This window comes from Coturnix japonica, chromosome 19, assembly GCF_001577835.2.
Source record: "Coturnix japonica isolate 7356 chromosome 19, Coturnix japonica 2.1, whole genome shotgun sequence".
In the NCBI taxonomy this organism is placed as follows: Eukaryota; Metazoa; Chordata; class Aves; order Galliformes; family Phasianidae; genus Coturnix; species Coturnix japonica.
Window position 1 is genome coordinate 357,091 of NC_029534.1, and position 22,292 is coordinate 379,382.

General features: G+C 52.0%; 1 protein-coding gene across 2 annotated transcripts in view; it reads right to left on the reverse strand.

Annotated features, from left to right (window-relative positions):
• Nucleotides 1-21,600, reverse strand: part of RNF43 (ring finger protein 43) — a 35,407-nt gene extending 13,807 nt beyond the window's left edge. For both annotated transcript variants that reach the window (XR_001559018.2, XM_015880934.2), the window contains exon 1: nucleotides 19,805-21,600. Coding sequence is in view for 1 of the 2 variants with exons in the window: in XM_015880934.2 (XP_015736420.1) it covers nucleotides 19,805-20,041 (237 nt within the window). In the remaining variant the exon portion in view is untranslated. The remainder of the gene's footprint in view (nucleotides 1-19,804) is intronic.
• Nucleotides 21,601-22,292: the final 692 nt, after the last annotated feature.

The window sequence follows — 22,292 nt, forward strand, 5'->3', positions numbered from 1 at the left end:
CTTGAGGCTCAGCACAGCGATGGGTGGCTGAAGCCCACTGCAAAATCTGTGCCTCAAGGACCTGCACAGAGGGTGCAGGGCACCCAGTGGGCACCGCTCCATCCCACAGCAATGTCTGAGTGTCAGTGAGGCTCTGAATGCCACAAGGTGCAAATCAAAGGTTTGATTCACCAGGACGACAGCCCAGGGGAAGGGGGACCCACCGCCAAACCAAGAAGTCATTTCTCCTCCCAGGAATCCTCTGAAATCTAGCAGAGAAGGGGCAAAATCCAGTTAGTCTGGTTTGTGAACCCTCTGGTTTTGTCACTCCATTTCTTCTTGCCACCCGCTCAGCAGGATGCAGAGCTTCCCCCACATCCCTACACACTTGCTGCCCCTTTTTTCCCTCCTTTCCTTACCCTGTGGCAGCTCCTTCTCCTCTATCATTTCCACCCACACCAGCCCTCCAAAAATACCAAACTCGTCTTTCTAACTTCTTGCAGCCTTTCCCAGCAGCCCTGCTGCCTGCGCACCGACCTGCCCCACGCTGCGCAGGAGCAGCAGGAGCAGCAGGAGCAGCAGGAGCAGCAGGAGCAGCAGGAGCAGCAGGAGCCCACCTGCACAGCTGCCCACGGAGATGCCCCGGGTGAATCATCTGGGGGCTTCACTTCTAAGAGCAGAAAAAAAGATGACCCTGGGAGGTCACGGAGCCCACTGTGCTGCCTGAAGGCAGGATCAGCCAGACCTCAAACATTCCTCACACACACTCGCTGAACCTGTTTTCAAGACCTCCAAAAATGGAGATTCCTCACCCACCCCAGGCAATCCAGTCCAGGGCTGCGCTCTCCCCCGCATGGCAGCACAGTTTCTGATGACTTATCTGAATCCATCCTGCTGCACTTCAGGTTTATTTAATTCCCACTGAATCAGCTGTGCCCATAGAAAAGAGATAATTTGTTTTCCTTTTCTGAGAACCACTTGAAGACATCTGTCCTTCAGGGACGAGGCTGGTAAGCGAGGGCTCCAGCAGCAAAGCTAAGTGTGTGCCTGGCCTTGGTGTTCTCTGTGTTCTCTGAATTCAGAGTGCTCCACAGATTGTTCATGGGGGATGAGTCAAAAGGCTTGATTTGATTTGGAACATTGTGACAAAATCCCCCTAAAAGGGGCTTAGAAAAGAGCACAGGACAAAAAAGCGTCTGTCAAAGGGCTCTATTGCACATCACTTCTCTACTGCACATCGCGGACTGGCCTGGTGAACTCCCAGCAGCAGTGTATACAACTCATCAACAAATGGATCCCAGCACAGCAAAATGGGATGTAACAAATGCAAAACTGAATGTGAAGAACTTGAAGGTGATCTGGGAACAGCAGATCGATAACCACGAGGTCCCCCCAGCCAAACAGCAGCACAAAGGGAAGGGATGAGCCAGCAGAGCTTCTGGAAAAGGAGTTATGCTTTGCAAAGCTATGGGGCCCTGCAAAGTGAGTGAAAGAATAGGGGAAGTCTGGATAATTTAGTACACTGATATCTCCACTTCTGTTCTTCTACAAAGTTGAAGCTATGAAAGATGACAGAATATTACACAGTTATTACAAGAATATTATTACAATGAGTTCTGCTCACTCCACACTAAGGAGAAGGAAATGTTTCTGTGCGAGGAGAGATCAAATAAGCACGACCTCTTTAGGCTCATAGAGATGTGATATTTTAGAGCTACGTGAGATCACAAAAAATATGGAGGAAGTAAATGGAGGGCGATTCTTTACTATTTCCCAAACAAAAGCGCCATCAGGTGAAATGATCAGGCAGGAATTTTCAAACAGACAGAAGTGGAGCCGACCCACGGTCCGGTCAAACGGCACGGCTGGTTCCCACAGGATGCTGGGAATGCCAAAGGTCTGGATTAAAAAGCAATTAGCCAAATCGGTGCAACAGGAAACCATGGAGGCTGCCTTGCACAACCAGGAGGCTGCCAGCCCTGGCTCTGAGCATCACGGGGCACTGCACATCTGACAGTGACTGCTGCCAGAAGCAGAAGGTTGGTGTGATGGAGCTTCAGTGGGACTCATTCACACCACATTGTCAGGTAGGGTCATTCATACACCTTGTTCTCTCTTTTTAGGCCTCCCCCCCTCGCCACCGGTGTTAGGTGTCCAACAGCCCCTTCACACGTGGGGGCTGTGCATTTTCCCATTGCTTCATGTCAACCCCTGCACCTGAATCCTCCCACCTCTGTGCTGCCCACGTTCCTCCTGCAGCCACAGGCACTGTGGGTGCACAGCACAGCACCACAGGCTGCACACATACCTTCACCACAGACATTTGGGCTAGAAATAATGTATTAAAGCTGAGGTCTGTGGTCAGTGCCGGAGAGCTGGGTGAGCTTCTTCCACCCTGCGGGCTCCTGCTGCCCACGGGAAGCAGCTCTGTGACTCAGGGCTCTGACCCAGCACACATGCCAGCAGCCTCATCCCTTTCACTCCCGCACATGACTTTGGGGAATACTCAAGCGTGAGAAGCGTGCACTGATTTTTCCAGTTTGGCATTCCCATCGCTGCTTTGCATGGGTTGCTGGTGCAGCGAGGCTCAGCACATGGAAGTCCCCTGTTGGAAAAGCAAGGGAGCTGCACAACAAAACAAGGCAGCCTGGCAACGGGGAGGAGATAAGAGAGGAGCCTTGGGCATGGCAAGCTGCAGCCTTTGGAGGGCACGCAGCATCTCAGGCACTGTTTGTTGTGCCACTGCTTATCGTCCAGAGATACTGCTCCCAGTGACCTATTTGCTTCACCCAGTCCTGTAGGCGTCACAGCACTTGAGCTCACGAGGGCAGAACACAGACGTTTCTGTACCTGTGGATATCGGGGTCTACACCGGTTCATCCTCATCCTTGCTGAGTGTCTGTCAGTGTCTGTGCTCCCCTGGCACAGGGCAAACCCAAGGGATGCTGCTGACAGCCTCAGCCATCAGATCCTCCTCCCTGACCTCCAGAGCTCACACTGTGAACATGTTTGTTCCTGGATGAGGGTCTTCCCTGTCTATCTGAGCCCTTCTGCTGTATCAGCTCAGCAGAAGCCCCACTTACACAAGCATCACTCCAGTTCTTGGCTGTCACTACTTGCAGGCACAGCTATTGGAAAGGCTACCAAAAGGCTAATACATGAGCTGGAGCTGAAGAGCACTGCGGGATGCTGCTGGAAACATGTAGGAGAACCAGAAAGGGTGAGGCTGGGAGATGGAGTGAACTGAAGATGGAAATGGCTGGTTTGGAAAGGAAGAGCACTGCAGAGTGTTTCAAAGGGCCTGAGGAAAAACTGCAGCTTCCATGACTCCCAGGCATGAAGCCTAGCCATCAGGATACGGGGCTTTTTAATTTCCCTGCATAAAGTTTCAAGATCTGTTATAAAAGCAAACACACCTTACCCACATATGAGTCACAGACAAACACGTACGCTGATAACAAACACATTATTCTTAGAGAGACTCCGGTCCTACCTCTGCATGTGAGTAGCTCAGCTCAGCATCCCCATCCCCTGTAGGTGTGGTGGGAGGTGGGAGAGGAGACAAAGGACCTACGTGCTGCCACTGCCACGCTCCTGTGCCTGGTCCCTTAGCTGTGCATGTCTAAAGACTGTCTAAAGCAGCGTCTGGGATACAATAAATCAGACCCTAATCAACAACTGCATCTCCTTCCTGTTCTCACTGCGAAGCCGGTGAGCAACAAAGAGAAGTGCTGAACCCCAACAGGGATGTTGATTTGATTACCCCATTTGCAGGGCTAGATGCTGGAGGTGAGTCACCAAGTCTGGATCTTTGCAGTCTAGTTGCACAAGCACAGCCATGGTGCTGGAGAAAACTCTTTCTACGCACTTCACTGTCCTTTAGCAGCTCTGCTGGAGTGAAGACAGAGAGGTCTGATACAGAGAAAGCAAGTGTCACTTGTTCTTGCACGGTCTCTGCAATGATAATACGGGTCAGCAAGGGAACGTGGGGAAACATTTCATCGTGATGTCTGCCTGACTCTCTCTCTGGTCCATTTAGAATATCAAAGGCAAAGGGAGGTTCTCTGGTCAGCCCTGACTCACTCCGCTAAATGAAAGTAAAGGCAAGCTGGCCCAAGTCACGGGAGAACAGCTCATGCTCCTGCAGCCTCAGAGCACGCACAGACAGTCTGAGAGTCAAGGCCAAGTGAAGTGCATCCAACCCGTGTTTACTGCCTGTTCCATATACCCTAAAGGGGAAAATGCCACCACCAATCCCAGTTCCCCATTGCTCTCTTACACAACAGCCTCTTGCACCACGCTGACCCCTTTTACAGCCCACAGCTTAAACCCCCCCCAAGTGCTGCCCCTGAGCCAGCAGCCTCACCCCTCAGCAAGAGGCACCACCCCAGCAGTACGGATTGAACAGGCATCCATCCTCACACACAAAGCACAGAGCCGTGCCATCACCACACAGAGCTGTCTGCTCACTCAGGGCCAGCTCCGGGATGGCACAGACACACACTGAGTCAGGATGGATGAAGCACAAAGCTCTGATGCCAGAAGCAGCTCTGCAGCAATGGGCCAGATGCAAACATTCACCCAAACCCAGGCCACTCTACCACTCAGACGAGAATATTGCTTCCTCAACTAGCAAGTTCCTAAAGTGGATTTCAAAGTTAAAGCCTTGAAAGTGAATGCCAGAAAGCATTCTTGCTCTTCCAGATAAGAGATAACAGATCGAGAAGAGCAAAGATGGATAAGGAAATTCTCCTTGGGGCAGATGATACCATTATTTCTACTGAAGCATCTCACATCTCCAGGAGGGCTGAGCAGCTCTTGGAAAGAGCCCAGGGGCTCTCCCCAGTTGACATGGGCTGGGGAATCCTCCAACGCTCTTCTGAAGATGAAGCTCAGCAGCACTGTTGCCTTGACTGTTGCCTTCACATTGAAGGCGTCAATGTGGACCTGAACCATCAGCGGGGCTGCAGTGGGGCAGCCTGCGCTCACCAGGGAAGAGATGCAGGCATGTGGTGGGCACGGGGTCAGGAGACAGCCCTGCTGGGGGTCCTGAGCTGTGCAACAGAGCAGGAACGTCGTCCGACTCCCGAATCCCATCCCCTCCCCCCTGAATATCCCTGGCCTCAGCCAGGTGCAGAACAAAAGGAAACTAATGATTTAGTTATTGCTTCAGCACCGAAGGTTTGAAGGTCAGCCATTCAGAGCGGCGTGCATTGTATGACCAAGCACTGCCTGCCCTGCCTACAGACCTGCAGCTACAGTCAGCGCAGCAGGGGCCAGCGCTGCACGGCTGGCTTCTGAGCGGGGAGATGAAAGGCTGCTTCTAATGTAATAACTGACGGCCTCTTCAGTGCCGTTTGAACTGTTTACAGACTGAGTTAACGATTACAGGCAATGTGTATCTTGGCCGCTGCCCAAAATTCTTACCCGCCCGTCAGATATTATCAAAGAGCCCTTCACTGCTCGCCTGGAGTCCTTCCAAAGCTCAGCGCTGAAATGCTGCCGTACAGGAGGGGCCTTCAGCACTCGCTCCTCCAGCTAGAAAGTCACGGCTCTGCTCTGCAAGGTGTGCTGGGGACCGGCCACCAGGTAACAAGGAGACAGAGAAGCACCCAGCAGCCCCCGGGCACTGCTTGTTTGGGCAGGATCTTCCTGCAGGACATCACTAGGGGCTCTGCCTGCACTGCTTTGCAATCCTTCCTTTGGTCTGCACACAATCAGGGTTGCTTTCCCTTGTTCCCTGCCTGCACGAGGCTGCTGCTGCCCGTACATTGCTCCCCACACGCTGCCTGCATAGCCCTGGGTGGTTGTGCTGACGCTGGTGGTTACACAGCTCAAAGCTACTGCTGCCAAAAGTGTTTTCAACACCCTCATGCCTAAGAGTGTGGACAAGAACAAACCAGGTGGTGGGAGATTAGATAAAATCGCTTCCATTGTTATTTGTAGTTGGAAATATGCAGGTGTAGGTATAAGGCCTGCCTAAATTTGGTTTAGAAAACAAGCCCCAGCTCTCTGGGGCAAACTGCACAAGGTCTGGAAACACTGCAGAAATGAAGGGATGAAATCAAGAACTGGCAAGCTGCTCTAATTACAGACGAGTAACACAGAGCCACATTCAAGTAACACTGAGGCTACACAGTGAACTGCTTCCGAGGCAGGAAATGCCACAGCTCCAATGACCGCTCCATCCCACTGCCAGCCCGACACCTCCAGACCCAGAGGAGGTTCGGCGCTGCCTCCGGTGCCAGCAGAAAGCTGAGCTGGGCCATGCACACCTCCCAGAAGCTCCTGTCAATGCAGCTTCCTAAAAACAACCAGGAAAAACAAATTGATTTGAGGTCCCTGGTCCGGTTCCCCCAGACACCAAAGTTTATGCTGGAAATTGTTACTTAATGCGGGTCAATAGGGCATCTGCAGACTGAGCTACCACGGCTTCGAGGTATCTGTGCTCCACAAATCACTGTTTAAAAGCTGATTCAGTGCAGCCGGGGGTTCAAATCTGGCAAGCCACCCCAGCAGCATCCATCCATGGATGGTCTGCCTGCCGGGAGGCTGCAGCACTGCTGGTATCTAAAGGAAAGGATAGAACAAAACAGAAGGATGAAAACTGGCATTAAAGTTTTGCACGGCTTTGTCCATGACAGCAAGGCTGGAGTTTACAAGGGATCCCTTCACATGGTACCAACCTCCCGTGTGAAACACGGAGTGTCAGCAGCTTCCAGGGCTAATGGTGAAGAACACGGAACAGCTGAAGGAAAACACGCCTTGCTCTTTGGTCACACGTCATGCTCGACTTCCCATTGTCTTGTTGCTCAGATGCAGTTGTTTTCACTGGCATGAGAGAATGGCGGTGATGGACAGAAGTACAACTCCTCTTGGATGCCGTGGTATTGCCAAGGGACAAAACGTAGATGCAGATCCATCTGCAGGGATTTGATTGGATAAAACTTGCTGGTGCAGTACAGTACGCTGCAAAAATCGGTTCCTCCTACGCTTACTTGCTAAGACATGAGTTTGGCCCTCTGGGATCCGCATTTCCCTCCTGCTATCGATGACATCACTGACATCTAAGGAGCTACAGGAATGCAGGGAATGCAGCTTTGGGCTCTTGGGGATGCTGAGCTCAGCTTCTGCTGCAGGAGGCATAAAGGGGTGTTTGGGTCCCAGCCCTGGCACAGCTGCAGACTTTCACTTCCAACATACACTCATGTTCTTTTTAAGGCCACACAACACGACTGCACCAGTTTAAACAGAAAAGTTTGAAAGGTTTCAACACTGATTCCATTTGAGATGCTGAGTGGGAATAAAAATGTCAGCACGTGCACACAGGGTCAAACCCCAAATGGCTGTAACTCAACAACCCGTCTCCTGGACTATCAGCACCCTTACTGTGTGTAGCCAATCTTGCATCCTGGGGATTCCAGCAACCAAAGGTTTCACAGGCATTCAATAAGCTTGGCTGGCATGTTGAAAGGAGCTTGAAGTAGGTAAGCATAACTTTCCCCCTTAGTTTCAGCTTGCTGGGAGCCTCTGAAGAGTCCAACATTCATCACCAAAGGGCACGTCTCCACATGGAGTTCTTAGGGACGAGGCTGACACAGCTCTTGGCCCAGCACTCGAGAGACTGAGGCCAAAAAAGTGAAGAAATTTCCGTTTTCAGGCACCTCTGCTGCAGTGTTCAGAGCAGCACAGAGCTGCGAATACAGCACAGCTACAGAGCAGAGCTGGGAAGACATGGCATCAAGGACAAATGGGGCAGAAAGAACAATAACTTCCTTGCATGACAGAATGTGACCAAGTAGGAGATCACCCACTGCTGTCTTCACTCGAGGCCACCCGACAATTTCACCAGACCGTCCTTTGAAATGCTTCTTTGTTTGTTTGTTTTTAATAAGGACTCTCTAATCCCTGTCAGAGAATGATTGCTGGAAAAGAGGATCTAGAACTGCCTAGAGCTCCTGATACGGCGTCTTGGTGATAAAACAACACTGTGTTGTGGATAATCAGCCCTCTACACTTGAACTGACTCATGCAAACTCCAGTTCCTGGGCTTGCTCGCCTTTTCTCCTGGCTCTGAAGGGTGGAGGTGGGTTGAAGTTGTTGCAATCACAAATTCTGCCTCTGTATCGGCTGCTTTTCATCTTCCTGTGTTCTCCCGCACTAAGGCAGGATGTTTGATCAAGGGTTTATTACACAGCCATGCTCCGAGCACAGAGAACAGGTTTTTTAACGTTGCATCCCATCCCTGTGTGCCGTAAGCCTGCAAACCTCTGCTCTGTGAAGATGACACGTGTCCATCTCCCAGGGAAGGACTCCGCTTGCTCTCACAGCTCCCATTACCAGAGCCATCCCCGCCCTATAGAAGGGACATATGGTCATTGCCTCATACCAGGCTCTAGAAGGTACAGTCCTTTATTACAGTTCAGCTGACCCCTCCAGCACTACACTTCAGTTGATTTTCCCACCAAGACTCCTACAATACATCAAATAACATGCATTCACACCACCCAGTCCACCAAGTTCTCCGTTTCCTCATACAATCTGCATTACTGTCATCATGTAAGGACAAAAAGCCACTGCAGCCAAAACCTTAAAGCCTGCAGAGCACTGCTTTGATGGTTTCTGTTACATTAGGAATCAGTGCAGCACTTGAGAACACAGGGATAAATCATTAACGAGTCATTATTGTTCACGGGTATTTTTGGCAGGAAACCACTAAGGTCAACTTGGACAGGCTGCAGTGAGGCAGTGGGGGTGGCACCTTTCCTGGAGGAGCATTCAAACCCTCATCCAATGTTGTAATAATAGTATGGACGTGACCTTCCTTGTTGAATCCCACAGACATGGGACGTGTCGCAGCCCCTCCTTCCACTCTCCCCACCTGTGCCTTCCTCCTGGGTCTGTTCTCAAGTCTTTATGTCTGCGAAGCACCCACTGTTCTCCTGATGCATCCCAACTGACAGCGCTGCTAACCTGTGTGTGCAGGCTGACAGCCCGGCCGATATTCTTCATTCACCAGTTCTAGAATCTCACCGATCTCATCCATCACTTCAGCTTCCAACCCCGGGGATTTCCCCAACGCTGCTTCTCCCAGAGCTGTGTCCAAGGGAGGCTGTTCTCATTCTTTGGAAACCTGCAGAAACGCCCCTTCTGTAAAACTGCATCAGTCCCTCCTCCCGTCCTCAGCAGAAATCCTCATCTGCGTGTGCAATACGAGGCTCCTGTTCCTGCAGGGCCCATGGATGTGAGTGGGGAGGGACATGAATGCATGTGCCACCCCTGCTGGCACAGCTCAGCAGCCACCTGAGAACCTGTCCTGCAGCTGATACTCTGGATGCTGATCCAACCTTCCAGCCTCCAGCACTGTCAGACTCTCCTGCTCCATGAAACTCTATTTATTCTTGTTGTCATCCAGTTTCCTGCTTTGGTGGCCAGCTGGCCACTGACCCCCTTGCTATTTAGCTGTTATAAATCAAGTGCCAAAGGACACTGTCAGAGTATCATGATGTGGCAATCCCTCTGCTGATGTGGATGTGGTCGTTTTAAAGTGAAGCAAACAGATCTGACACAAACAGCTCAAAGGCTGCTGCATCTCAAAGGAGGCGCAACATGGACACGGGTCTGCCTTTAAAGCCCTAAAAATCTCCTTCAAAACGCCATGCATTCAGCCCAGCTGCTCAGTGTCGCCTGCTCAGCCAGTTCTGAATGTCTTGCTGCTGGGTTTTTTTGCTAAGGAAAAGTACTTTCAACTTTGACATTTAAAGCTGCCTTACCCAAGCACAAAAACTCCTTTCCATGCTCACCAGCCTCGACACACGTTCACGGAAGCCAAGAAAACTACCCAGGTAACTGAGCCCAGCTTCTGAGATCACACTTCCATCTTCCTCTATAAGCTACTGGCTCCACCATCACAAACACACGTAGGAACATTCGTATGGCAAAGGGAAGCAGCAGCTGCTTTACAAAAACCTGAAGAATGGTTGGGTAACTCAAAAAAAGGTTTTCCAGCCCAGCAAGCTGTGTGTCCCAGCAGAAAGCATTTATAACACTGATGGCAGATGGGCACCAGATACTGCAGGCAGCTGTTTCAGAGCAGGTAGAGCCCACGTTCTGGCCAGCTGTGTTCCACACACCCAATGACAGGGTGACATCTGCTCTTCCAGCTGCAAGGCCAAGAGAAAAGCCCTCAGCAGCAGCTGTGCACCACGACTGCTCTGCAGCACCTCCACTTACAGAGATAAATGAAACTCCCTGGTCACTTGGGCCCTCACAGATACCCCCGGTCCTCCAAAACCCCCTCGACATCCATCCAGGGACTGGGGCTGAACATCGCTTGACTATAAAACCATTTCTTTTGTTGATAGAAAATTCTTTGCAGGGTGTGAACAGCAGGAGAAAGAAAAGGGTTCCTCTGAACTGTGCGCTGCTGGAAACCCCCGGAGGGCGAGAATCCGATCGCTGTCTTTGAGGCGAGCAGACCTGCCTGTACAGGCACACCAGAATTACAGCTGAATCTGCGCCGCACTCCTGAGCTGCAGCCTGGGCTTTCAGGCACCTTCATCACCTCTCAGCCTGTGAATTTCAGGCTGCAATGTGTTCCTCTGCACATCTGGAGAGGTGCTACAATGGCTGGACTCAGACTATTGCAGGTGATGGTCCCACGTGCTGGATCTGCTCATCCCAGCTCTGCAGGCACACAGGGATTACTTCACCAGCTAATCTCAGCCATTTCTGCCTTTCCTGTCCTTTCCATGTGGAACCACAGAGAACAGGGCATAGAACCAACTGTCCTTTCCCTTCTCTCTTTGCACTGCCCCATTGCGCTACATACCCCTGCTTGCTCCTCACCCTCCTGGCTCCACTATAAGCCACCTGGTTCATCCATACCCCCATTGCACAACACCAGCCTGGAGATGCTGGAGCAGCTGATCCCCGCAGCCGGGCTGGCAGGGCTGGGAGAAGCCAGGCAGGACAGGGATGGGAGCGAGGGAGGGTGTGAGGTCTGCTCCAGGAGGCTCAGAGAGAGAATGATGAGGAATGTGACAGGAGCTGAGAAGAAAGTGCAGGGTGTGGAAAAATAGGGAGGAGAAAGATTGTTTTGGAGGAGAATAGGTCCAGAGCTCTGGGCAGTTCCATTAGAGGAATATTAAGTAAATGAGTCAGAGCTTGCGGTGCCTGAGGCTCGGGAAAGCTGCTGCTGGTGCGAAGGGACGGCAAGGGAAAATGAGGTTTGTGGCATGCCGTCTGCATATGAAATTCAACCATAACAAAACAAGAGGAAACATGTTGCCTGCTTAAGACTTTTATTAACATTTGCAGAGATTAAGTACTGCAGACATTCGATCGGTGCCTTCGTCTGTACCTGACTCAGGCTCTGCCTCTGTGCCTAGCTCTGGGCTAGTAACTTAAAGGAACATTTTCCAATTCATTACATCTTCAAAAGGCAACACAGAGTGCTCAGCACTCCCCTGTGTGAGCAGCTAAAAAGCACAGTGCTCCTCCAGGTCCCCAATGCAGCTCTGTGCGTCAGGCACTGTGCACTCAGGGCTGCAATCTGGATGTAAGCTTTTCTCTTAAACCTAAAAATGGGATATTAATCTGATATCTGTCATGCAAGAATGCAATGTGCATCAATAAATGCATATCTTTTACTGTACATATACAGGTGTGTGTACATATATAGGTATATGTATGTAGTATCTGTATCTACATATACCTTAGAGACACAAAACCCAAGCTTGAAGGTCAAGATGGGTAAAATGAATTGCCTACTCTGAAATTAGGGTACAGATTTCATCTAGGATGGGAGGTTATACCATCCTACACAGGCCACAGGGGTCTGGTTTAGGGCAGAAATACCCCAGATTGGCCCTGCAATGTGTGTACTTATGCTGATGGGACAAGAAAATTAACAATGAAAAATAAAAACCTCCAACTGTGAACAATTCTAAGAATGAGGGAAGTAGCTAAAAAGACCTTTTAGAAAATAAATGAAAAAGATAAAATGTTTGCAGGTGACACAGAACTGTTTTGAGATCTCTTATTAAAGCCTTGAAGCAGCAAAAGGACCCTCCATAAACCCCCAAGCCCAACAGTGAACAGTAAAGGAAAGGAGAACAGCAGAAGGAGAAGGCAACCTTTGGGAAGTGGAACTTGGATCCAAACGGTGAGAGCAGAAAGGACCACAGTCCTGGCAAGAAGGCTGGTTGAAAGGGAAAAACATGCAAGGGGCCTATGTACAAACAAAGCAGCCTTTTTCAGCACATCAGAAGAAAGAAGCCCATTAGTGAGCTTCTGTGGCTAACAAATAACGTAGGGAATGAAAGATGCACTCAAAAAATATTTGCAAAAAAGCTAAATGAATTGTTTGCATCATGGTTCACTACAGGGGAAGGCAGGAAGTTCCCATGCTGAGCGTTTCAGCATATTCATAAATTACTTGGGAAAGGGTAAATGAATGGGGTGACAACGTTTGCAGATGAAACCATATTTTTGTTTTGAATTCACCACTCTGAAGCTGATTGTGAAGACTTGCAAGCAGGCTCAGGCTGCTTGGTGCGTGTTTAATGAGCAGCAGCACGCCGGCAGCTCCGCTCCATGCCCACCTCCACCCCTGTTCCTGGCTACATCTCCCCTGCTGACTTTGCCTTGAGCTCACTTCACTCATGAAAACATCAGCAAATGACCCAGCAAAAATGGTGATCGTTTTCTGCAGTTTTGGTGACAAGTTTGGGAAAGGGACTCAGAGCACCAGGGCTGGAGCAAGGAAGGGAACAGGGATACCCAGAGCTACTTCCCTCTTGGATCTGGGGATATATATATACACCAACCTCCACCTTTTCCTTCTGCTGGGCAGGGAGAGCAGCTCTGCCCCATGCTGTAAGGAAAAAAGATCTTTACCTGGAAAGAGGCTCAGTGCCATCTAACATGACAATAAATGGATGTGGGAGAACCCACAAGAAATGAAACTCTTGATTCAGCATTTCACTGCTCCTTTAAACCAGGTTTCAGGGCTGTATGACAGATAATTAAACCAATCAGGCAGTTCAACAAGGCTGTGGTTATCACCATGGCTCCATGGCAGGCCCTAAAAGTGGCACAGCAATCATTCCTCTGCCATCTGCCACAGGGTTTAGCTCATTCCTGTTAACCTCCTTTCCAGCATGGACACAGAGCACCCTGGAAGAATGAAGGTTGCCATCAACAATACCCAGCTGGGTCCTGAGAGCACTGGGCCTGTATCAACAATGACCAAGTAAGGCTGAAATCGTATTACCAGGCAATAAGAAGTAAGAGAAGAGGCATTATCAACTCGACTTTTGTTCAGTTATCCAAATTTACAGCCCTGGTTTCTCATTTGATCCTGAACTTCCAGTCATGGGGCAAAAGTACGTTTCATTCTTACTTTACTCCAAGTTCTCATCTCAGTTCAGGTGGGACTGCATTACCATTATCTACATACCTTCAAGATCCCTGCAGTGAGCTCTGAGGATGCTGAATGTAACTGCATAACTGAGAAGCACCACTTCCTAACAAAGCACGTAAAATACAGCCTGTGCCTTTGGCAGCTCAGAGAATCCAGTTCTTTTCTCCATTTGATGAACCAAGGGGCTTTTAATGCACCACTTTGTATGACAATATGGTTAACCCGGGGCTCTACACATACGTGTATGTGGGCTGAGCGCCTCAATCCTATAATAGATGAACAAAAGTGCACAGGAAACAGTCACTAGAGAAGGCAATTACTAAATGAAGGGGAAACACATAGAGATGCTTATCTTGTTAAAACATGGTGGAAAACAAAAGCAAAACAAAACAGTGAAACCGAGAGGAACCGAAGGCTCGGCTTACAGGTGCAGCCTGAGTGGAAACACAGGCATCTTTTCCCTGTAAACGTATCTGGAAGACAGCTCAGATCCTGACTGTGAGCTCTGGCAAAACACGACTGAATTACAGCATTTAAAGATGAGAGCAACTGCTCTGAATCTCAGCCCTCTCTCTCTGCCATCGCTCACAAATGTCCTCTATGGACCTGATCAATTCAAAGCAGCTTTTTTCTTTCCTAGTGGATGACATTTTTGTTTTAAGAAATGATTTTTATACTGTCAGCCTTCATCAAAAGGTCGGGTGAGCACATAAATCAGCTGAGTGTAACCAACTACACGTAACAAGAGGAGTCATTTCTACAGGCAAATACCTATAACTAATATACATGGTGCTTCAGTTCGGTTTTCACACCAGTGTTTTTCACTTCCCAGCTGAAGAGAGAAAGGAGAACTCGGCAGAACAACAGAGGTGCACTTTCTTAATGTCCAGGTAGATGAAGGCTTCAAACATTCATGCAGGTGGACCTTTATGTGCTGAGGGAACTACAGGTGAGGCATAATAGGAATTATCACCCAGAATGGCTGAGCTCCATCCCACTCCATCAGCTCCAAAGTCCCAGCCACAGGATGTCAGTGGAAGCAGAGAAAAGCAGTCAGTAGTGTGGATTTACACTACAGACCTCAAAACAACCCAAAGGTGATCAAGTTCTCTCCTTCACATGACAGTGCACATGCACACTCTGAAGGTAACTCCACGCAATAATTCCCCATCTCTTTTCCCCCGCACTCAGATAAAGGCGACCGAGCATCTCAAGTACTACAGAGCAGTCTGCAAACCACAATCAGCTTCACTATTTGGCATAAGTCCTGGAAGCATCTGCAGAGATACAGAGCTTCATGGAGCTCTGCAACAGCTCTGCAGGTGTCAAGAATGGAGCCATTCTCTGCTCTAGAGGCTTTTATACAACTTGACCTTTGATGGAACTCACTGACAGCCGCAGGCACAAACACTTAGATGGTATCCTACCATCTCCAGATACGATACGTTATGCAATTACCAGCATCACTGCTCTTCTGTATCACCTCATTCATGACACAAATGAACTGAGGCCACCTGACGAGTTCGGTTCTGCACAGAGAGATAGAAAAGAGGCGATGTGATCGACAGCAGTGTCTGAAGGTCTGGGCTTTGCTGTGGGGAATGAAGGGTTATTGTCTGGCTCCAGTGAAACACGGATCGGACCTCAGGGACAAAAAGCCAAAACATGCTCTTGGCAGGAAGGCAGAGGGCAGTGGATGTTGGCAGGAGGGTCTTTCTCGCCCTGTGGCAGAACTTCTTGCTACCAGAAAAAATCACATTTAAGAATGTGGTTAAAGCTCAGCAAGATGCCACAGACTCATTTTATTGCACTGTCTGGACTGTGAGGCCCTGTGTAAGGCTCCACGCTGGGACAGAGGTCAGCGCTCCTTTACCACGGCTTCATGCAGAATTTGAGGGGCCAAAGAAGACTGAGAAAGCTTGCACAGGTATCTGCACTGATGTAATCATACATTACTGCTCATCAGAACAAGCGGAGAGTCCAGAACCACTGAAACACAGATCTTATGTGGGGAAACGAGGCTGAAGAGTCTCCTGATACCAAGTTATGGAGCATCAAAATCATGAGCTGGGCATCCAGAGGATGGTCTGACTTGTGTGTGAGCTGATCTCACCCAGAATAATGTGAGATAGGAGCAATGCCTCCTATTTACTTCTGTGGAAACTACAACAGCTACAATGAGCACAATAACACTATTTGACAGAGCAAATTCTCAGCTACAAAATGCTGTTTTTCAACACAGCCACAGTGTGGTTGTTAGGAGGATGTTGCCCATCCCAAGGTTTGTTTCAAAGAAACCCCAACAAAACGGAGCTCGTTTGGGATTGTTCTGAAAGCTTCCACTAAAAAGTAACGAACTGACCATGCAATTTGGAGCAGCCATTCATTGCCTGCACGTGGTGCCCACCATCGCCATGCAGCACCAAGGAGGTTCTGAAGGAGAAGAAATTCTCCCTTGTACCTCAGCTCTGCTGCCAGCTCATCTGCGGGAACTGCACAGCTGCTGCTGGGAGCCCTTCCAGGACATGGTGCACGGCCAGGAGCCCTCGGGGGCTGCCCCCCGTCCTGCCCACGCTGCCTGTGCTCCCAAGGAAGCACTATGTGCCCACATTTCAAATGATCTTGGCCACTGTCAGAGAATCACAGCATCACCGAGACTGGAAATGACCTCCAAGATCACCCAGTCCAATTGCCCATTGCACTTTCCTTGGGTGACTGTTGCCTTTCTAACTGAAGGCTCTGTCCCTTTTCACCTTTCCGAGCCGTACCTGTCCCACCCAAAGGCATTTCTCTCAAGCTGTGAGAGCCGTTCTGTGTTTCACTTCACTGCAGTTCCAGGTCTGGGAGCTGGTGGCACAGTTCTACTTTTGGGTACTCAGACAATGAATGTTTTCATACCGCAGGCAATACAAGTGGCTCAATTATTGCAGCTTTGAGTTGGCTCTTGTGCATTACTTAACACTAAGTCAAGAATATCCTTCTGTGTACTCTAGTACTGGCTGTTCCAAGAGGCAGAAATTGCCTCTTTGAACTTACTCTTTTTGTGCTATCTGACCAGCTTATTCACAGGTAATTTAAGTCCCCATTATCATTTGGTTAGACTTTCCCACTTCTTTGATCTCTGTCAACATTATGCACTTAACATCCTTTTGTTGATCCAGGAGCTGGTAGTATATAAAGACTACTAATATATTTACCTTCTTATGGGCAGGGAGTGTAACCCTCTACGAGCAGCTCAGTAGACCATTGTAATGCCCCAACGGCGCTGTGCAACATAGGAACATTGCAACATAGGAAATGCTCCCCACTTCTAGGATGGTCGTGTTGGATTCACCCAACCAAGGTGTAACTTCAACACCATGTAAATGGTTGATTATCATCTCGGTTAAAAATGCACCACGCTGCTCTCAGCACTGACACACCACATTCAGCTTTTCAACTGTGTACAACACCTTCAAGAAAGGATGATTTAGGATCATCTCACTCGTTCCACCCCAAATAGAAGACTGGATCGTTGGTTTTTAATGATTTTCTTCTTTGGAGGGAGAGAGAAGAGGAAAATCCCTGCCCTGAGCCTTTGGGGAGCTCTGTGCTGTGGAGTTTTTCTGCAGTCATAACCCAAAACAAGGCAGGTCAATGGAAGTTGGCTTCCTCATGCAGTCACCCAATTATGTAACTGCTCGGCCTGTCGGGAAAGGAAATAAAGCATTGGGAGACTTGTGATAAAGCAGGACGTCTGCTATCTGACTCCTTCCCTGCATGCAGCCGTGTGAGGTGACTGATCACCGCGCTGCCCTCCCCGCACTGATGCAGCACTTCATTTACCTTGTCTCAAATGTTATTTTTTGGGACCTTTTCCAACATTTTAACGTCATTTCCAAAACATCAGCAGCAGAACCAGAATAGAGCTCCGGCACTGGAGCAGTTTGCAGCCCTGCCTGTAGCACCGAGGTTGGAACGTGATGATCCATGAGGTCCCTTCTAACCCAAACCATTCTGTGATCGACTCCACCAATCCCAGCTGCTCTGTGCCGACCAGCAGCACCATCTTTGTACGTAACAGCAACATCTGCAAAAGCAGAGGTTGTGGAATCTGCCTTAGCCACTGCTGGAAGGGAGCTGACCTGGAAACAGCTCTACCTGGGAGTGCAAACCGAGCCCTTGCTGCTGCAGGATCCCTGGTAGCACAGACCCAAACACAGTCCTTATGGCCCACTGCTCTGCAGGGTTTGGTTCTGCCATTCTGAACACAGGGACTTATCACAGTGTGACACACACCTGCTGCCATCTGGAAACTGCCAACACGCACACGGTGCCACTTCTCTGTTAGGCAATAGTTAATGCTCAGCATGTAAAGCTGTACAAGCTCGTGCTCTGAGCAAGCCAGAAGACGATTTCTGGAAGAAAACGAAGGTGTTGGTTTTTGGACCTATAAAGCCTGAAGTGGATCTGCCTACTTGAGACATTCCTCTCCCTTTGCATCATCCCTGAGCCTGGCTCCAACACAACGCTCCAACTTCACCACTGCTCTGCAGCCCAGAGCTGTAGAATGGGAACCTCCCCCTGGATGGGCCCTGGGCAGCCTGAGCTGGGGGGCACCCACCCACGTCAGGGGTGGGGCTGGGGGGGCTGTGAGGTCCTTTCCAACCCAACCGTGCTGTGGTTCCACCATTCTAAGCTCTGCAGTCTGTGTGTGGTGTGATGTGCACGAGGACCGAGCGCGCTGGCATAACCAAGATGACAAATCCAATGCAAAATAAACCAGACTTCTTAGCTCATTAACTGCAGAGATACCTACATTGCACACTCAGTAGGAACGATGGCAGGACGTGTCAGCAGGTTAAACTTCCACTGATTTCCAACCACACCAAAGTGAAGCACGTGCCCCATAACATCCCTACAAGAGCAGAATGCTGGCAGCCACACACAAAACAAGAGTTCCCAAAGTGCATTTAGCACCTCACTGTTTAAACGTGATCTGGAAGCAGATCCTCCCTTTAACTGCTTATTTTCCCAAGGGATCAGGACCCCAACCCAACACCCATCAGTGTCCGCCATCACAGAGCAAACAGATGAGAGCAGCGGTTCTACAACGCTCTCCCTTCCGAGGACGGCTTTAAAGAATGAAGTTCATTCAAACACTGCACTGTCTGTGGCTGAGGAGGGCCAACGCTCCGTGCCTGGTGTGCAGGGTGGGCTCCTGCAGCTGCACGTGACACAGAAGCACGTTTTGCATTGCTGCATTGTGCTGGCAGCAGCCCGGCGTCACGCATTTGGGGTTATCGGCTCCGCGATCCCGAAAGGTCCGCGCTCTACACTTTGCGCTCAGTTGCAACACCGCTGTAGTTTTTGTAAGGAATAAATATTGACTTTCCTGGACATTGCCTCACAACACGGCCAGACCTTGAGAGCATTTGTCCGAGATAGTTTTTTACGCCGGTAATATAACTTTATAACGTCGCTTTCATTCCGATCAGTTCAAAAGGCTCAGCGAGCAGGAGCTACAAACGTCACCAATTCTGTTTTCATTGTGGGCCACATGACTGCACTGAGGCCGCCTCAGTGGGGTTTCTTCTCCCACAAGGCTGCCCATAAAGACTCCAAAACCTGGGAAACCTTCAATGTTAACACAGGGTGCTCTGCAGGTTTTGCTTTTCAGGACTAAAGCACCCGGCTGATGAGCAAACGGGCAGCTGGGAACAGAGCTCAGACATGAAGCTCTGAGCTCACAGCACCTGCATCCACTGCGCCTTGCTCCTTCCATAGCAAAGAGCAGAACTTCTCCTGGGCAGCACCTGGGGGTGTATTTGGCTGCAGCAGAGCCCAGCTACGTGCACAAAGCTTTATGGATTTCCCACATTAAAACCATGTTTTGGTCAGATGCTCAGTGCCCAACATGTGACTCGAGCAACACACTCAGCTTTATAACACCAATTAAGATAGGTGATAATCGATCGGCTGCATCCGAAATTAACGTCGCTGCACGCAGAGCGAAGGACCCGCACTTACATAAACACCAGGGTCTGAAAGCACAGCAGGGAGAGAGCAGCACAAAGGGGAGGGTCGGGATGGGTGCAAGGAATCCCTCTGATAGAGCAGCGCTGCACTGCACTGCACGGCTGCACAGGGAGGTGCTGCACCATCCCGGAGGTTCAGAGCCGTGGGGATGCAGCCCTGCAGGACGTGGTTATGGGCACAGTGGGGTGGGTGGGGGATCTTTTCCAATTATAATGATGCTGTGGTTCTATGGAAGGCACAAAGCAAACTGGTGGACGGCTCGCGTCGAAACCACCTCGTGTGTGTGCAGCCACGAAACCAAACACGTCGGTTGGGAAGCGTGGAGAGGAAGAGGGATGGGGAGAAGGGCGGAAGGACGCGCGGAAGCGGAGCTGCCCCTACCTGGAGCAGCTTTCCCTCGGCGGGAGTGACCTCGGCCACGCTGGCGAACTCCCCCTCCAGCACGATGGGCTCCACCTTCAGCGGGATCACCCTGATAATGGCTTTCTGCACCGCCGCCCGCTCCGACTCCACGGCCGCCGCCAGCGCCGGCCCGGTGCGGCCGAGCCCCGCCTGCAGAGAAGCCATGAGCAGCCAAGGCCAGAGGACCAGCAGCTGCAGCTGGGGGCCAGCGCTCATGCTCCCAGCTGCGGCCGCGTGCCCGGGTCACTCATACCGCTGGGGACGCGCTGCGCCCTCGGCCCTGCTCCCAGCCGCGGGGTCCGGGGGGTGCGGGGGGCACGAGGGGGGAAGTTGCAGCCGAGCGTTCACTGCACCGCCCGGCTCCGACACATCGCCGCTTCTCTTCCTCGGTGCCACGTGCTCGGAGGCCGCTGGGAGCTCGGCAGCATAGTTTGAACAAACATAAACGTACGTGCGTGGATATAAAATAATAATAAAATAATCCAAAGTTTCTGAATAAGAATCCCAAGTTTCCAGTCAATCCTGCGGCAGGTAAATCCGGGCAGAGCGGCGGCAGAGGCCGAGCAGGTGGCGAGCAGGGGAAACTTCAGGTGCAGGGGGGTCCCGGAGCTCAGCCCCGCTCTGCGTGGGCGCCGTGTCCCCGTGGTTCCCGTGTCGGTCCCGCTGGGCCCAACGCGCCCATCTCCGGGTCACGCCGGCACCTCCCGGCACGTGCGGGAGCCCCGCGCACCGATCGCCGTCTGTGATCAGCGCGATCGTCCCTGAGCCCCGGGCCGGGGCAGCTGCTGGAGTCTGCGGCAGGAAGCAAAGTTCGCTACTGCGCCGTCCCGGTGCAACCCGGGCTGATCCCATCCATCCTCGGCGCACCACAAATGCTTCATTCAGGGCGGTTCGGGCTCTTCCCCCCGCGCTCCCGGCTCAGTCCAGCTCCTGCCGCGGCTCCGGGACGGTCAGAGCACGAAGCTCCGAGCTTCAGCCCACGGGAAACGGCCGCAAAGGGCCCGGACTCCGGCAGCCCTTTAAGCACCGAGCGGGGCAGGTTCGGAGCGCGGCGCCGCGGCGTGTCCGGCTGCTGCTCTCACGCCGCGAGTTCCGGGAGCGGCGCGTCCAACACGGTCCCGATCGAAGGCGCCGCGCGGAACAGCGGCAAATCCCATGGTCCGCACCGGGATCACGGAGACGCGGCCCCCGCACCTGGAGGACCGACACGGGGCGAGTCGGGACGGGAGGGAGCGAGCTCAGAAGGGACCGAAAAATAAAGAATCATCTGCAAAGCTGCCGGGCAGCGCCGTGTTACAATGCGCCGAACTGCACGGAGCAGCGCAACGCAACGCAACACAACGCAACGCAACGCAACGCAACGCAACGCAACGCAACGCTGCTGCACCGCACGGGGATCCCCAGACCCCAACACAGTTACTCCCAGCGGGTGAAGCGCCCGCAGCGTGTGCCTCGTGCTCGCGATCTTCCCTTCCTTCCCCACGGAGCGGCGTTTAAAGCGCGGATCTTTGCACGACGGGGCGGCGCGGGGCGGCTGCGGGGCGGAGCGGAGCGAGTGCGGGCAGCGCCGGGACGGAGCGACGGCGGAGCTTTGCAGAGGGAGAGTCCCGAACCGCGGAGCTACGAGCGGGGATCGGAGCGGATCGGAGCGTCGGCCGCGGTCCGGAGCGGAGACCGGCCGGGCATCGTCGGGAGGAGAAGGATCCCGCGGGGAGCTCGGCGGGGCAGCGGCTGCGGGAGCGGAGGGCGGAGGAACGCGGCGGCCGTCGGAGCTGCTACCTGCTGACACAACGTGAGGGTGGAGCGCGGCACGACGCCCGCCCCGCCCCGCCCCGCCCGGCCCCGCTCCCGGGCGCCCCCTCCCGCAGCTCGGCGGGGTCCGGGCCGGGCTCCCGTGGGTTCCGCTCCGCCGCGGTTCACCCGTCGCTCTCCGCCGGTTCCGCCCGCTCGCTGCCATCCGGGAGCCGCGGAGGGTTCGGGTCGGGCTGATGTCAGAGGTCTGGAATTCAGCTGTTATTCGGCTCTGACATCGCACAGAGGTGAATAATGCCGCGGGTCAGAGCCGCAACCTCGGAGCGGGGCTGCGGCTGGAAGCGGGTGAAGCGGCCGCGGTGCAGCGGGGCTCGAGGAGGGCGCTGCGAGGTGACCGGGAGCGATGCCCGGCCTCAGCTGAGCGCACAGCGCCGCTCACGGAAACGGGCAGCACAGATGAACGACGGGCTCCTCAATGAGCCGCCCCTGGGGGAACCCCACGGAAATCCGGGGGTTGTGCAAGGAACAGGTTCACTTCTACAAATAAGAACGGGGCTGTCGGGGCGATGGGTGCCCGCCGATGGCCGGCAGTGGGAACAAATCGGGGCATCTCTGCAATGGAAATCGGGACAGCAGGGAAAGCTGCTCAGTAAGGGCGGAGCTGCAGCACAGGGAGCGGAGGGGCCGCTGCCCCCGGAGGAGCTGCAGAGCACAG